This window comes from Vidua chalybeata, chromosome 6 (assembly GCF_026979565.1).
Source record: "Vidua chalybeata isolate OUT-0048 chromosome 6, bVidCha1 merged haplotype, whole genome shotgun sequence".
NCBI classification, from domain to species: Eukaryota; Metazoa; Chordata; class Aves; order Passeriformes; family Viduidae; genus Vidua; species Vidua chalybeata.
In genome coordinates this window covers 46,931,351-46,948,905 of record NC_071535.1, presented here as the reverse complement: position 1 = coordinate 46,948,905, position 17,555 = coordinate 46,931,351, and the positions used below count along the sequence as shown (strand labels likewise).

At 41.3% G+C, this 17,555-nt stretch overlaps 1 protein-coding gene across 3 annotated transcripts in view; it reads left to right on the top strand.

The window, feature by feature from the left end:
* MOB2 (MOB kinase activator 2) overlaps positions 1-16,593 on the top strand; it is a 110,123-nt gene extending 93,530 nt beyond the window's left edge. For all 3 annotated transcript variants that reach the window (XM_053945573.1, XM_053945572.1, XM_053945571.1), the window contains exons 2-5: positions 6,281-6,441; positions 7,645-7,738; positions 13,828-13,952; positions 15,267-16,593. In XM_053945573.1, coding sequence (XP_053801548.1) covers positions 6,281-6,441; positions 7,645-7,738; positions 13,828-13,952; positions 15,267-15,577 — 691 coding nt within the window. In that variant the 3' untranslated portion in view covers positions 15,578-16,593. The remainder of the gene's footprint in view (positions 1-6,280; positions 6,442-7,644; positions 7,739-13,827; positions 13,953-15,266) is intronic.
* The last annotated feature ends 962 nt before the right edge of the window (positions 16,594-17,555 follow it).

The following is a 17,555-nucleotide window of genomic DNA, read 5'->3' as shown; positions in this document are numbered from 1 at the left end:
TTTGTAACCAGAAATTAACTGATAATTTCTTTCCAGTATAGGGCCACATAAAAAGCCTATAAAGGTAAAAAGTGTGTCTGTGAGCAGCTGACCTGGTTTACCTTACAAAGCTGTAGCCTTCTGTGCATGGCTGAAATCAACAGTGTTTTTCCTTTCTGCAAAGGGATTACATTAGAGGAAGAAACCTCAAATATTGGATTTTTTTTGCCTTAATGTATTTTACTCCCTCTTCTGTTCCACTCACATCCCCTTTGACTCCCTAGCCAGAGAAGGGAAGAGGAGAGAAGCTAAAATGCGAACATCTAGTACACCTTTAATTTTGAATTCTAAACCCTTATTCACTGTAAGAGTGAAAACAATGCTCATAAAGTTTAGCCTGAAGGACACTGCTACAATGTTGTCTTACTACCATAATTTTGTCTTTTAAGAAGCTAACCCCTAAGTAGGTTTTGGTAGGATTTTATAACACTTCATATAGCAGTGTGTGTTTTGAAACACAACACTTCAAAAAGGAAAAAAAAAATTACAGGATAAAAAAATCAAAGGCCCAGATAGTTTGAGATATCAGCTAGTTCAGTGTGTAGAGGTGTACTTGGAGTATGGTGTTGCTGTTACAGACAGTAATCTCTGTAAAAGTTCTAGTTGGGAGTGCACCATTTAAACCCCAAACCTTTCCAGATTGTGAACTATACAAATTGTAAAGTGCAAGCCAGGTTACTTGAAAACAGCCCCCAAACCCTTGGGTGTTGTTTTTAATATAATTTTGTAATACTTCTGTGGGCATCTTTGGTTTTGATGTTCCTTAATACCGTTTTTTTTCTTTTTGTGTCATTTTTTGCGTGCATTGCTGTGGGCTGCGGGGCTGTACTCTCACCCGCACTAAAGGAATATATATCACAGCTGGATTTGCAACAGTTGAGACTGGCTGTCTTCTGAATTTGTGGGGATTGCTAAGATTATAGCAGTTAACCTTGCGTAAGGAAGAGTCAGTTGCTAAAAAAAGCCCACAAAATCCTACCACATTAGTATGTGGTAGGATTAAATATGTGTCTTTCTCCTGTAAGGTTCATGATCCATGGTGATTTTCATCCTCACAGACTTGAGATGGCTTGTGAATTTTGAAGTTTGCAAACAGAGACAAATTTGCCATGTGAGGCCTGTCAGACCTTTTCTGTAAATTTTCCAATGGAAATTGGAGTGTTTGAGATTTGGTTGGAATCTGAAACTGGTGCATGATCCAGAGGGAGTGATAGGAGTTTTGCCTACAGCTCTGGTCATCACCACTATAGGCTTTTAAAATAAGTTCTTTAACTTTCTAAAGTTACTCTTATTTCCATTTTAATATGCCAGACCAAAATGAGAGAACCCACTGATAACGTGTACTTCCAAAAGAAAAAATAGACAGCCATTCATCCCAAGGACAGTTTGTTTGGTGTGGAGGATGGAGAAGGGGGATCAAAGTATCATCAGTTGTCCTTGAAGAGATTTCCTTTTCAGATGCAATGTAAGAAGCTGCACAGCTTGCTAGGGACAGCAAGAAATTATTTTAGCTGTGCTGGCTTCCTCTGAAAAAAAAAAAGGAATCTTGAACTGGTAGAGATCATCTAAAATAGCATGGTCAGTTTAGGGAAGTTTGCCATTTAATAAATCATTGGTCTTCCCTCTATGTGATCAACCTTGGAATAAATCATGTGCATGATCAGAGCCATGGACCCCTGGTACAGTTCTGAAGTGATGAGAAGCACATCAGATTATGAAGTACATCCACTTTGGGATGTGGAGACATTGAGTCTCTGGTCCTTCTTCAGCTAAATCAGATTGCTTCTTGTGTGCTTCTTTCCAAACAAACCTAGTTGGTTTACGCTGAAGCACATCTTTAGCATTTGTACCATGAATCAGCTTTGAACCTTACAGCCAGAGTCTGCTATGAAATGGGAATAACACTTCCTCAAAATGGTATTAAAACTAAACCTTGATGGTGCTTTGAAGATGTTCTGAAGTGCAGTGTTTTTTTAACCAAGAAACTACTGAGCATCTGATCAAGAAAGAGATGACAGAGAAAGACTAGAGGAGGATCTTTATTAACTGACATGGGGTAAGAAAGTAAGCTGGGAAATTGGCAACTTTATTCAATCTTAACAAGGCTGTTAGACTAGGGAAAAAATCATCAGTGGGCTGTCAGTTGGTGGAGTGTCTTCTACCTCTCTTTCTCCAGTGAAATCCAGGCAAGCCTGCAGCTGATGTGTTTTCTAGCTGGACACAAGGCTGAATATGGCAGCCCTACCAGAAGCATTAGTGTTGTACAGTCTTGGCTTGGTGCCAGTTTACTGAACCTTCTTCTAAGACTTCAGGCAAGCCATCTCTCTTCTGCCATTTCCCATCACTTTTTCCTCTCTGGAATTTATTTTTGGGTGTGTCTTGGCCTGTGGCATCACGTTCAATTGAGTGCCTAAAACCAGAGGCAGACCTAGCCTGGATATTGTCTGAGGAATTAGTTTGTACTGTGGTTTGCCTGTCAGTAAAAACTGTGGAGTGCTGTCTCTTTGGGTTCCCTAAAGATGTTTCTTTCGTTAATTAGTATTTAAGTACTGATAGACAGGACTTGTCTAAGCTGTGGACAGACCATCAAACTGATGCATAACAGCTACATCTGCAGTTGCTTGGGTGATACAGTTGATGTGGTATGGACATGTTAAGACAAATTTAGCAGAATTCTCTTAATTTTTGAAGAAAGACTCATGTAAACTTGAATCAGGACTTGAGGTGCCTATAGCTGTGTTTTGAAAATTCTGCTTGTGGTCTTAGATGACACTTAGTTATGTTTTCCAATAAACAGTCATTTACAGGTGGTGAATTTCGGTGTTTCCTGATTAGAACAGTAAAACTACTGTCCTTGACATTTTTTGTATTTGTGTATTTTAAACATAAAATGAAAAATTAAAGGTGGCATCTTGGATGAGAAGAGCACACAAAAATGAGGTAATGGATGTTTCACTTCATGCCCCTGGAGTTGAGTCCAGCTGGTGTTAACAGGTTTTTGAAAGAGCAGTGAACTTGGGTGTAGACATGAGCAGAGGGAAGGAAGCTTATTCCTAAACTTTGCACTATTTGGTAATCCTGGTGATTGTGAATGAATGAACTTTGGTTTATGTGGAATATGGAAGTATTCTTGGTTGATTCTTAATCATATGTAATTGTGTTTCTAAAACAGGGTTTTTTTTCATACTGCTGTATGCTCCAGCTTTGTAAGTTTAAAAGTAACATGCTTTACGCTATGGGCAGGTATTGATAGTTCCCAAACTAAAGCCACAGTTTTACAGCCTAGACTGAGCATGACTAAATTAATTTGAGTAGGTCAATAGCACCTAAGTTCTGCCTAATTGGAGAGGGTTACATGGCCCAGTTCAAAATGACATTTTTAAGGCTGGATATTTTTTTTGTTAGTTTGTACTTACAGTACTGGGGCCATGTAGTGTCCCAGCTGCGCTGCATGCAGGTCATGGAAATGTGCTGCTGTAAACAATTTCTCTGGTCTTCCTGTGGTTTCAGAAGCTGCAAAAGGTTAACAAGATGTTTGTGCTGCACATGACAATTTGACATTCAGCTTTCAGTGGTGTGAATAAATCCTTTGTTAGCAGTGATTCTGGGTATTTTGCAGGTTCTGTGGTGATACCCAAGACGTTTTTCTTTAAACTGAGCCAAAGCTTTGGAAAGGGGCAGAGCATGAGATTCTTCAGGAAGCTTTTGTTTGAAGTGCTTCAGTTCCAGCACAAGGCAGTTGTGGAAAGACACACTCTATTTAAAAGACTCCAAGAGGCTGTGTGTATTGATCTAACAGAGAACTGACATTTGTGTGAAAATGAGAGGCTTTGGATTCTGCAAAAGGACAATGTAGTGTTGTTTGCAGTAGCAAACTTGTGAAATATATTTAGCGTTGAATTTTTGTTTATTCTCTTGAAATGAGGAAGGGATGCAGTGAGGATGAGGTACACTCCACCCATTCCCATGTGATGGAAGGTTTGCCTCAGTCTCGTATGTCTTGCTTCCTTCTGTGGTTTCCCTCCACAGCCTGACAGACTGTCTTTCACCTCTTTGTCTCTCTCTTCTCTCCTCCTCCTTATAGAAGACTGCTCTTAGCTGATGTGGCACAGCCCTACCTGGGGCTCTTGGTTTAATTATCATGAACTACAGCAAAGACAGAAACTCTATCCAAACTACTTCTCACTGATAACTTTTTTCCCCGAGTGTGGTTAATGCGGTTTATTAAACCAGTCTCAGAAGCTGAAGGTATTTTCTGCATGACTGTTGCTAGAACTACAATTTAACTAAAAAAAAAAATAAATTTATCCTTCAATGCTAGAATCCTGGCCTCCTCCCTCCCCAGCCAAACTAAATCCAGAAACCACTAAATGTAGCAAATGCAACGGTTTGAAGACAGAAATAGTCTGACAACCAGGAGCTGTTACCTAACCAAGTAACACCTCTGAATTAAGTGTCTTGCACTGAGGAACAACTGTTTCTCATGTCCTAAAACATCCCCTTGTGGAGCAGCTATGAGAATTAGTCCTTTAGCTTGTTTTCATTCTGTATTTGTATTCTTTACAACTATGTTCTATGTTGTATTATTTAAAAAGATGTCACAGGCATTCCCTCTTAAACCATGAAACCCACCTTTCTCAGTAACATTGGAAAGAAAGTGTGACCATTTGTTCCCTGCCAGACACCTACAGTGCTTTCTGCACATCTCTGTAAATACATAATGAGGCTGTAAGGGTATATTGTGCTGCTGTCACCAAGTTTTCCTTGATTTTCCTTCATGGTGGCCTTTCTGACATCCCTCTAGTCTTAATTTACTGTTTAGAGACGTGTGACAAGACTCAACACAAGCTTAAGACAGTGAACGCTGACAGTGCTGGTGACCAAAGTTAAAGTGCTGCTTTCCTGTGGAAGGCACATCTCAGTCTCTCCCTGCTCCAGTAGGGATTGTGTGGATGATGAATCTTTCTGAAGATGGGTTTAATAAACAGATCAGTAAAGAGCCCATGAAGAGAGAAAACTGAGTGATCATATTTCCTTTAAGAAGAGCACTGAGACTTCAGACACCATTCCAGGAAAATGTTATCACATCCTCACAGGAAAAATTAAGCCTGCATGTATCTCAGACAGGAACACAGTTGGAAGATTATTTAAGTGTGTTAAGAGCCTAAATGTGAGGTCTATTTCCTTTGGATGAGATCTCAATGAGTTTTGACAGCAATCTTAATGCAGTCATCTGCAAAGGTGGGCTTGTCTTGGCTTTACAGATCCTTAAAAATCACTTTAACAAAGACAGCCTGACATTAAAAAAGAGCTGGCATCTCTTCCTTGTTTTTACATTATAATGGACAGCAAGTATTGTCCTATGATTGTGCCTTACCATTAAATAGATCTTCCATCTCTGCTTAGGTGGATTTTTTAACTGTAGGAACACATGGATGTTTGACCACATGGCCTAAAAGACCAAAGTGCTTGACCCACTGTCCTTCCTCTGAAGTCCTACTGAATCCCTGGTCCAGGGTTGAGTTTAGAGTCTATTTAAAAAACAAGTGAGAGGAACACTCCAGTGATTACAGCAAACACCTTACAGATAGGAGGTAAAAAGTCACAATATGCCATGGAGATAAACGTCCTTTATGGAATGCGGTTTCTGTGCTTTTATAAATCCAAATGGAAGATTATTTCATAAATGCATTAGATTTCCAAGAGTTTTCAGAAAAACATGAACTCAGGTCTTTCTGTCCCAGGTATCTCTAGAACTGAGAAAACAGGTATTTTTGTGGTTATCACTGCTTTTGGCTGGAGTTACAGATGTTCACTTAAGAAGGCTTCTGATAGGGCTGGAGAACAAGGAATGCTGTAGGCTTTGAACAAGCAGCACCAGCTTTTCCAGCTGTCTTTTGAAGCAACCGGATTTGCTGTTCTCAGACTCCTGTTCTGTAGGTGACCAGGAAGTGTGTGATGCAGCAGGTTGTTGGTCCTCACATGGGCTCCTTCAGGCACAGAGCTTGTCACCACTGTTCACAGGCTGAGGAGAGACCAGTGCTTTCCCAGGAGTTTGCAATCTCATCTGGCCAAAGGGCAGGGGAGATGGAGCAGCAAAATGAAGCTGCTGGGGAAGTGAATGCAGGAGGAGCAGGCTAAAGGCAAATACAGGAGTTTGGATGAACCAGCTGCTTTCAGATTTCTGTAGCTGTTCAACAGTAGAACTAACCCCACTTCTCTCTTTTTTAATCTTTTGCAGGAAGTCCAAGGGAAAGCCAAATGGTAAGAAGCCAGCACCAGAAGAGAAGAAACTTTACCTAGAGCCAGAATACACAAAATCCAGAATTACTGACTTCGAATTTAAGGAACTAGTGATGTTACCACGGGAAATAGACCTCAACGAGTGGCTTGCCAGCAACAGTGAGTATTACATTCATACAATTCTGAGCTTGCTGTCCATCCTCAAGAGGCCATTCATTCACTCTTTTTGCTGTTTTCAGTGCTTAGAGAAACACTCAGTGACTATTTATGCTTACTGTGTAATGCATGTCATTATACCTTGAGTGGTAATTAAGCTGTCTCACGCACAGCCCAGCTGTGCTCAGCAGCATGAAAGCCTTGATGCATTTCCTCCTTCCAGTTCCCTCCCTGTGGCACTGAGGGCACTGCAGTTTTGGATGCTCTTTGTAGAAGCATCAAGATCCCCCGTTGACTGCTTGCTAAACTGGCTGGTTCTGCATGTTTCTGACTCCGGCTACTGATCTTCCAGAAGCATTGTAAAAATGCAGTTTCTAAAGCCTTGTATGTAAAGCAACTTATGCCTAAAGCCAGAAGTTGTGAAGTATTTTGGTCAGATTTTTTCCTCCCCACTCCTTCCAAATTTTGGTGGAATTACTGTGGATTTCAAGAGTAGACAGGCTGAAATTCAGAGATGTGACCAGCTACTGTGACTGAATGCTGTACCTGTGCACTTCAGCCTGGATTTGCTGTACTTTCCTAGGCTACTCCTGCCTGTCCTCACCCACATCTATGGCCCACTCTTGTTTATGTTTTCAACAGTGTATGGTAGTTGCAAGAAATTACTTTAAACTGCACACTAGGAAAGTTTATAGAGCCTCAATAAGAAACAGTGAGGTGACCCGTGAGAAGTATTAGGAAGTTAAATTATCTCAGGAGATTTTTAAAAAGTAGAAGTGTGCTAGGTTTCATGCTGGTTGTTTTTACAAAGAGACATGTTTTGAAAACTAATAGAGCTGTTTTCTAGGCACTGTAGATTTTAAGTCTGACTTCAAAAGAATGTAGCAAATCGTTTGCCTTCAGCTTATAGGAGAGTATTCTACTGTACAGGTGAGGCTGATGATGGAGACACTTTCTAGTCTTGCTGCTTTGTGAGTAATAAGAGCTAATGCATCATGGTGCTTTCATGTTAAATCAAAACACATTCTGTGTACCTCTTTGTTTTACAGTTCATCATTAGGCTCATTTAGCTAAATCATGTTTAAATTTGTATGCAAGCTCAAGACTGAGGTTGTTTCACTTGCTGTATTTAAATAATTGTCTGGAGGATAACCAGTGTTTGAAAGTATTTTACTACTGAATTTCCTTCATTTGTTTATTTTTCAGCAACAACTTTCTTTCATCACATCAACTTACAGTATAGTACAATCTCAGAATTCTGTACAGGAGAATCATGTCAGACCATGGCAGTGTGCAATACGTAAGTCAGTATTTTCATTTATTACATGTGCAAGGTTTCCATGTCTTCAGAGTCTCCTGGGGGAGGATATTGGTATTGGATGGCACTGGGCAAATGTTTACAGCAGGTCTCTACTTGTTGAAAATGTGTCAGCTGTGTATCCTCTTCTCTCCCTTCAGGAGGGAAGTGTGGAAATCTGTGGAGGACTAGAAGGATGAGAATCTCTTGAGTGCTCTAAGTTGGTTTTATAAGGTCAGATCAGAGAGGCAAATGACCATGTGTGTGCTTGGGGGAGAGGGAAAGGAGGGTGTGAAGGGAACTTGTCTGACCATCCAGGAGCCACTATGGCAGTCAGTCGTGAGCTGGGGCCAAGGTCCCTTCACAGCTACTCACTCAGACCAGCTTTTCTCATTGGCTTGACCCAGGTTTTCCATAGCAGAGTCCTGGATATCCAGATCCTTAAAATTTATTTGGTACAGTAACTAAATAACCTCATAACAGCTCTATCCAGGACCTCCACGGAGGGGCCCCAAACAAAGGAAACTCTGGCTTTTATAGTCTCACAATCAAAAAAGCCTGAGTGAGTCTTGGGGTTGTCAGCTCCTGCTGTGTGTCTGAGTGTCACCTTGCTGGGCCACTGGTCCCCATGTCCTCTGTTGTGCCCCTGCCACACAGAGCTCAGCCTTGAGCCTGCAGTGCAGCTGCTCATGGAAGTACCTGCACAGAGTGTGCTCCTCATCAAGGGAAGGGGCAGGACTGTCCGTACTGGTTACAGTGCTGGGGTTCCAGGGAAGGCAGGGCAGGAGAGGTGAGTTGTGAAAACATCAGAGGGTGCTTCTGAGAGCCAGAATGCTGACACAGCTCCAGGCTGCTGGTGGATAACCTCTAGCGTGACGTAGGCCACAGGCTCTCTGGGCACAGAGGACACAAGTGGCAGCTTTGCAAGAGTAAGGAAAACTTTTTGGTTTAGTGATTTTCCACCTCTAGAGCTCAGTAGACTTTAACATTGACTAGCAGTTAGTTCTGGAAGAAAGCTTTGTAGTGTTACTGGACAGTGTGAATATAAGAAAAAGTTACGATAAACTTCTCCTGATAAGCACAGTCCAACATGATGGAATATGAGATTCAGTTTTGGGTTTTTTCCCTTCAGCATATGTTGATAGTCCTTTTCTTCCCTCCTCTTGCATTTCCTGGGATTAATTTACTTGAGGTGGATTTAAAAAGAGACGACTGGGCAGTAATGTCATAGTACATCAAACAACATCTCAGGGAATGTATGCAACAGAACCTCTATATTGTATCTCTGACAGTCATTACATAATTCTTAGAAGGAAAGCCTTGCTTAATGCACTGGTCTACCTTGTACACTTGAAATATCAGGGACTTTCTTTGAGAGCACTTAAAAGCATGCAGAGTGTATGGAGGGTATTTTTGCATGTAGAAGGTGGAATGATAACTGTCAGAGAGTTAAAGGCCATGCTAGAGACTTTGAAACCAAGCTGGAAGAGAGAGTAATGAATCTCTGCTGGACCCAGATTTTATCAAAAGGAGACAGCATGTCTCTAAATAAGAAATGGTGAGCAGTAAGATGAGTATTTTGTTGATTCTTGTTCCCAGGCATACTCATGTTTAAATTCCTGATGTTGCACTGGCAGTCCCAAGCACAGAGTTTAACTGTTTATCCACTTGGCTGGTGGGAAATAGTGGCTAAAAGGAGGTGGTGATTTGGAACCTGCATTAGTGTTGCTCTAGTGAGCCTTTAACATGAGTTCTCTGTAAGCGCCTTGTGTTGCAGAATAAAGAGAGGAAGTGCCTGTAGGCAACTGCAGCTGTAGCCTGTATTTTTAGTGGTAGGGACTGATAGCAGAATGTTCCTATCCTTTGTTTTGGAAAACTGAAAAATTGCACTATTTGGGAATAACAGGAAGCATATCTACACTTGGGTGAAGCATTTGAAATGGCTTGTGTGTAGCTAAATCATAACAACCTCAGTACCTTCCTGTTCTTGGGGGCAGGTGGCTGATTCACTTTTGCAAACTGGAGGTTGCTTGCTTCTAGCAAGTGTGTGGATCTGTGAAAAAGTCACCAAGGTGAGATCAGCTGCTTACACACCTCAGCACAGTTCAGCTTTGTGGGCCCTTTTCATGATTGTCTTCTTCAAATCCTGATCTTTTTGTTCTGCTTTTCCTAGCTCTGGTAAGCTGAGGATGTGCTTGTTTGTTGGAGAAGCACCAGTTGCTGTGGCTTATTGTGCCTTGGACATGTCTCCAGTGTATAAAGAGAGACACCTGAACACTGGTGTCAGTTGCTGATTAACTTGATGGATGCTGTAGGCTTAACCTTCTGTGGCCATGATCTGTTTGTTGCTGTCTTTTGGAATGCAATAGCATCTGGCTGTATAAGATTGCCATAGAATTACAGTACCTTGGAATTCAGGTGCAGTTTGCCATTGTTTCCCATGCTGATTTCTTGGGTAGTTCCATGTGAAAGTCTGCATTCTGTTCCACTTTTATATTTTCCCTGCTGAGTTCTTTATGATATATTTTGGATCACACCATTCTGGTCATGCTTAAGAAAGGCTTTTTTTATTTATGCTTGAGATATTCAAGTAACTACTGAGAACTGGTTGCTTGTCAAGTTACTTGACATTCAAATTGCACTGCAAGTACCCAGTCCTAAAAGTATTTGCTGGCACAATAAGCACTTGTTGAAGTTAAATATTTGAGGTAAGGTTTTAACATCTGAGAGAAGCTGCAGCCAACTGACAAACTGCAGACAGATGCAGCCTTCAAGCCCTCCGTCAGATACATGAAATAGTACAGCCATCTGCACATAGCAAGGAGGAGAATTTCTGCTTACGGTCACTAGGAGACATCCGACCAAAACTTAGTCTCAGTGTAGAACAGATGGAAGCATTTGCTGGCAAGGTGGGATAATGCCAAGAGAAATACCACAGTCGCCAGTTATCCTCAAACTTTAATTAGGGTGAATGAATATAACTTTGGGAATTACTTAATTTTGCTCATTAGTCTGTTTATCACTTGTTGTAAAGCAGGTACTATATTTTAACACAGTATTTACTATTAAAAATTAGTATGCTTTTATAGCTTATTATTACACAAAGCAGCTTTAAAGTACCCTGAGCTATAAACTGACATTTCTAGCTGACATTTGGGTAAAACTCCTCAAAGTGCTGCAGTGAGTGTGATAAATAAGAGCCTGTGTAAGTACTGTACATAAAAGGCTAAGTGTACAAAACTGAGGCAGAAATGAAGGATGGATTCAAACTTTCAGGAAGCCCACCTTTCAAAATGTTTTGGTCCAGTGAAATCCCTTAATTGGTAACTGTTATCACTCTTCTTTTTCTAATCTTAGTCTCCTTTCTCATGTTTATCTTGCCCTTAGTGTCTCTGCATAGGGAGGGGATTTCCTCCTAGAGTGCTTAATTCAAACTTACAAGTTTTACATTTTATTACAATTAAGTTCCCCCAGCTATATGATTTTACATTATGCCTTCTTTTCTTCTCTGCCATCCAAACACTGCCTTAGCCCCTGTGAAACCATCAAAGCTGTTCCAGCTGATCTCAAGCACTGTACTCCTGCCTCTTGCTTTCTATCCTGCTTTCTTCATGTTGCCTGTTTTTTGGTATTTCTACCAGGACTGTCTCTCCTTCCTTTCCAGGCAAAATAATTTCCACGGTGTATGCTTTTCCCTCCTTCCAAAAGCCTTTCTTGTATATTGGTGTAACTTCTGTTCTGTCTTGGATTCTGTGTCATCAACACCAGCCCAGAATGTTGTAGAGGAAAAGGGATAAAGTACATACACATATTAAGATGCAGTATTGTGTTTTCACATGTGTTATGCTTCATTATTTGCATTGCAGGCTCTTCTCTGGTAAACCCATAATAATTTCTCCCTGGGATTTAGAACAGAGCTGCAGATTCCTCTCCATACTGGGGAGATTTAAATATGAAATTTTTGAAAAGTGCCCTTAAGTCTCATCCTCTTGTCCTTTCTGCTTCCTGTCCATTTCCTAATATGGGACTGTGCTGTCACAGTGCCAGTGGTGGAATGCAGTTAGGCTTCTGTGCCCAAGTGAGCCCTTCCATGGCCCCAGACTGCTCCTATCCTGTTCATGGACATAACTCCAGCGTGGGTGGAAGCCATGTACCCAGGTGCAAGATGTTCATGGCATGTCAGGGGCTCACTCCTCTCTTCCCCTGAGAGCTGTGAAATCTGTTCAACAGCACCTGAAACATGAGGAAAACACATTACTCTAACAAACAGGACAGTCCTTGTAGTTATCCCCTTACTGTTAATGATTCTTCTGTTTAATTCAAATTTTGCATAATTAATTTCCTAATTTTCAAGGAAAGACAGAAAGGCTAGGCAGTGGGATGCTAGATCAGATTTATTCACTTACATGAGAATATAAGTGAACTTGTACAGTTGCCAAATTGTTTCTTCTGACTAAAATCCTATTATCAACACTCAGTTTTGCACCTAAGGGCAACTCTAAACTGCTTTCTGTCTTGAAGTTGAGGATTCCTCAGCATGAGAGAACTGCTGGGGTAGAACAGTGCAGCCTGCCTGTGCTCCTAGTGACAAGCATTGTCTTAAGACCCAAATAAAGGCTGAATTGCATGGGTCTCTCTCTGTCTCAGGAGTAGACAAACACGGTTGTGTTGGTACACTACATTGTGTAATTCCTTAGAGGTGGATTGTACAAAGGAAATGAGCAGTGGTGAAGAGCATAGTCTGTGCCTAAGCACCCAAGTGCTGGGTTTGATGCCTGACATAGCTCTAAAAAGAACTTTTCACTCCTGCTGTTTTCACCCACTCACTTTTTTACGCAATTTTGCAGTCAATCCTTGTCTCTCTAGAAAAGGACAGAGTAGCCAAATATTACATAGTGAAAAGAAGCTGAAAGAAAAATTCTAAAACCTTAATGTTTGCAGAACTACTTTGTAGGAAAAGCAACTGCCTTTCCTCTCCCAGCTTGAGCTCCTCTGCTTATTTCTGCAGCTTGCTCTTGTTTTCATATGGCTTGGGGAATGAATCAGAATTGGGGAAGACCAGTACAATGGATTTCTTATCAGCACTATAATGATATAGGACTGTGCCTTGAGCTTAGACTTTTTGAAGAAAGTTCATAAACTGGAACTCAAGGCTTGTCTAATATGACATAGGAATAAAAACTTTAAAAGTGTTTTCCTGAATTCTTCATCTGTAAAACATTTCTCACTGTGTTCCTAATCCAGTGGGTAGTTGTTCTTGGTAGCAGTTAGAGATGCTTTAATTAGCCATGACTTTTTTAAAAAAGAAACGAACATTTAGTTGTTTTGTAGCCTTCAGATTGTCTGTCAGCTGAGGGATGGCTGCAGTTAATCAAAATTATTATGGCTAACTGATTGAATTATGGCTGCTTTTGAAGGGCTAGTATCTTCTGTTAAGATCCAACAGGAATATTCGCTGTGGCAGAATCACATGTAAATTCAGGTGTTTGGGCGAGTCTGTAACTATAACATAAGGAATAGAGTTCAAACACACACTGGTATGGATGTGCAGAAGGGACCTGAAAACTTCCCCCGGGTTGCATTTGGAAGGGGATTTGGAACACCTGAAAACTCTGCCAGTGCTGGAGAGCCCCAGGCTAGAAAAGGTGGTGTTCTGGAGCCACCATCTGACTGTTTCACAGTATTGCACTGCAGAACTAATTTATGCTCTTTGATGTTGAACATCAGAAGTTTATCAGTTCATCACTGTGCAATGTTGTTGCCCCTTAAATATAGTTCAGTAATGCTTTCCTGTACAGTTCTACAGACTGCATGTAAACCTGTCATGGATAGGGAATTATCACTCTCTCAGCAGAACTCCTCCCCTTGCAGTCTTATCAGCAAGGCTTTCTGTGCTTGGTGCTGCCACCTGCACTCTGGCCTAGACTGATAGGGAGAGACAAAATCGACCAACACAAGTTCAAGTTCTTTGGTGCAGAAAGAAGTGAATCTCTTTGTCGCAGCTGTTCTTTTATATTCCTTGGACACAGCCTCTTGGAGGAGTAGCTGAGGAGCAGAGTGTGATGTGGTGACACTGTCCCTTCTCTCCACAGACAGTACTACTGGTATGATGAGCGAGGAAAGAAGATCAAGTGCACTGCTCCTCAGTACGTTGACTTCGTCATGAGTTCAGTGCAGAAACTAGTGACAGATGAGGACGTCTTTCCAACAAAATATGGTATGGCCACTTCCTGGGGCTCTTTGGGGGTGCCATCAATCAAGTTGGCATTCATGTATATGAATACCAGACAGCTTTCTCACTTTTGTTTGATGGGTTTTAGTTTGATTTTTTTTAATATATAGTTTTCTTTCTTTGCATGTTTCTTTTGTAGTTTTGGTTGTTTGGGTTTTTGTTTTTTTTTTTTTTTTTTAAGGAAGATTGTAACTTGGTTGATTCTTGCAGTAAAAGAAGACTTACACTCTTGGTGTGTGAACTAGGGTGAAAGTCTGGCAAACCTGACCCCTTGGCCTATCTCTCATCATCAGTACCCCTTTTTCTTCAGGCATTTTGATATGATCTAGCCTGGATTTATAGAGAATAAAATTCTGAAAACAGTCAGCATTTGTGTGTTCAATACAGTCTGCTGATAGCAAACCTCAGCCTTCGTGTGGCTTTACTATTTCCATTAGAACCTCAATGCATTAAAAAATGTGGGTAATAAATTGGATTGCAGCAATGTGGCTTGCTTTCTTTGCCCAAGGCTCTGCATTGTCTTTCAGAGTGTTTGCAGTCTCCCATACAAAGATTAAATAAGAATGTGATTTTTAGAGCTGAAAAGTAATAGCAAAGTAATTTTAACTCAAATTTGTATCCTAACAAGATTGCTACGTGCAATTCCTTTGGTTAAGGGGAAGAAAATAGAAACTTGAAGCTATTGTGGGTGGGCTTAATCAGAACCAATAGCAGCTGGCTTCATGAGCCACTTCAACAGGTAATTGAGAAACTAGGACATTACAATATAGGACATTACAGTATAGAAAACATTAGGATAGCAGCCTTTGCTTAGAAGCAGTATGATCTGGAAGGAGGTAGTTTCTTTCCCCTTTGACAGAATTTCAGCGTGTTCAAGGGAACACATTATACAAAGTTATGTACAAACTGCCACACACCACTAAGGCCCATGTACCTTGGCTTCCATTTTAGGATCTCTGAACTGGTGTTGCAGGGGAAAACCCACTCCCAGACAAACTAGATAAGGACACAGAATGACCTCTCATTTTTACAGCCAGTAACAAAAAAGGCAGTGGCTTTAGAGAAGAACTACACTTGCTGCCTGATTTTTGAACCCTTAAGGTTTAAAATTGAACTTCAAATGAAAATGGATAATACCTCCTTAGCCTTGTCCCCCAAATTCCCATCAAAAGAGGGTGATATGACACAGGACACTCAGGTTGTTTGCTATGTAAGTTGGGCTGGTTGCTCTTACCCAGATGCTGCTGTGGGGCTGACAGCAGCTGGTGCTATCATGGTGTTTCTCCATCTTCCTTTCAGGCAAGGAATTCCCAAACTCATTTGAGTCCCTAGTGAAGAAGATCTGCAAGTACCTGTTCCATGTGCTGGCCCATATCTACTCCTCACACTTTAAGGAGACTTTGGCACTGGAGCTGCACGGACATTTAAACACACTCTACACACACTTTATCCTATTCATCAGGGAGTTCAACCTCGTGGACCCTAAAGAGACCACCATAATGGATGACCTCACAGAGGTCCTCTGCAGCAGCAGTGGGAGCAGCAGTAACGGGAGCGGCAACGGGAGCAGCAACAGCGCAGGAGCACAGAACCACGTGAAAGAGAGATGAGCCCTCCTCCTGGACCCAAACTAACATTATAAACAGTATAATCTATTGTGTGTGTGTGTATGTATATGTTCAGATATACATACCAGCATATACAGTGATGAAAACTGACCGCAGAGATGCTGCCACGCAGGACGCACAGTTGTACGGGGCTGTACGGAGCTTTGGGTTCATGTGCCAGCCGCCGAGAAGTTGCACCAATTTTATTTTCTGTCCACTCCTCCTTTTACCTATTCAGATGGATGATGAGTGCTGTTTTTAGAGAAAAACCAAGCTTGAGAGTGGGGCCACTCTTCGTTTTTTTTTTTTTTTTTTTTTCCCCTCCTTTTGTTTGGTTGCTTGGTTTTCTATTTTTCTTTTCTTTGGTCTTGAGTGCAAATCCTTTGGTGTTTCTAGGATGGTGGTCCTGCCATTTAAAAAGTATCTATTATATTATAAGAAGTAACTTTTACTTTGAAGTGGCTTAAAATGCAGATTTGTTTGGGGGTTTCTTTTGGGGGGATGGGGGTGTTTTTTTGGTTTGGTTTTACATAGACTACCCCTTACCCTGCCAAAAGCTCCCCCACTGAGCGCATCTTGCCCTTTGTTAGCTTGGAATGGGAAGAAATTCCTGGCTTGGCTAGAGTAGCAACTAGGGGCTTGCTACATGTTGAAAGTGGGCAAGATTCTCCAGTTGTCCCATCTACTCGGTCACAAGGTGTGAACGTGCAAGAGGCTCCACAAACCTTTCTGCTTATTGCTCCTACATCATATATACTGTTTCCTCTGCTTCCCTGCCTCTTCTTTTCCCAGGCACACCTGCACAAGTAACAGGAGTAGGATCACTGCAGTCCAAAACCATGTGCAAGAGTCACCAACATTTGCTTTCCCTTGAACAGAGGCCCAGGGAAGAGGGGAGAAGAGTATACTGAGTCAGTCACCGCCTGTGCTAGAAAGATGGCTGTTGGCATAAAATTATATTGTTGGCTTATTTTAGTTCATCTGTTCTATAATAATAAAAACAAATCTATCAGCCACAAGCTTTGTTTTCATGTGTGCAGCATCAGAAGTCTCCAGACCCCACCCCTAGAGCTTCCCTTCCACCACTGAATGCTGCTGACCCTGCTGGCAGCCAGCTTTTTAAATAATGGGCTGTTTTCCACCCTGTGATCTTATATTTATGATGAATTCCTTGCTTTTCCCAGTAGCCTGAGGAACAAACCCCCCAGGAAACACAAAGATAAGCACTGCTTGGAGAGGGGCAGGTTTCCTGTTTGTGCACTCATCCATTCTGGAAATGCAGTGGGTTTCTGGATAACCTGAAGCAAATACAGTACCACAGCATCTCTGGATACAGTATTATATCAGTACTGTATCTGGACAGTGATATTCCTTTGTATCCTTCAGGTTTCCACTGAATTCTTGCAGTCATTGTTTCCAGTTGGGGAAATGCGGGATTTTGTTTGCATTTACTCTTCTGTCAAAGCTGTGACAATTGTTTGCTACTGGTTTTGGTCATTACCTGAGGCCTATGAATGATTAATAACTGACCTGGCATAGATCTGAGAAGATTTTCCAGAATGAAGTCTGTATGTGTAGTAAAAGGCAGTAGAGAAAAGGAAGGTAGAACAAGTGCAAAGAAAAAAGCAAAGGAAAAGCACAACCAAGGGGTGAAATTAGAAAAAAAAAAACCAACAAAACCATAAACCAAAAAACAAAGCATGAGCAAGAAAGGACAAAAAGAAAAAAGAAAAAGCACAAGCAAGAAGAAAGCTTGTGAAGCAGAGTCCAATAGCAGCAATAGATAATGACAAATGTGCAAGTGAGAAAAAGACTAAATCGTAAAAGTGACATAAAGAAGAGCAAAAAGGCATGAGCACAGGAGAAGGGAAGAGGAGGAGTAAGGGCTGGGTGGAGAGATTGAACAACAACCTCAAAACTTGTGATGCCAGGCTTGTCCTGTATTGTTTGTTTCTGGATTGTGGCTACCTCTCACTGACCT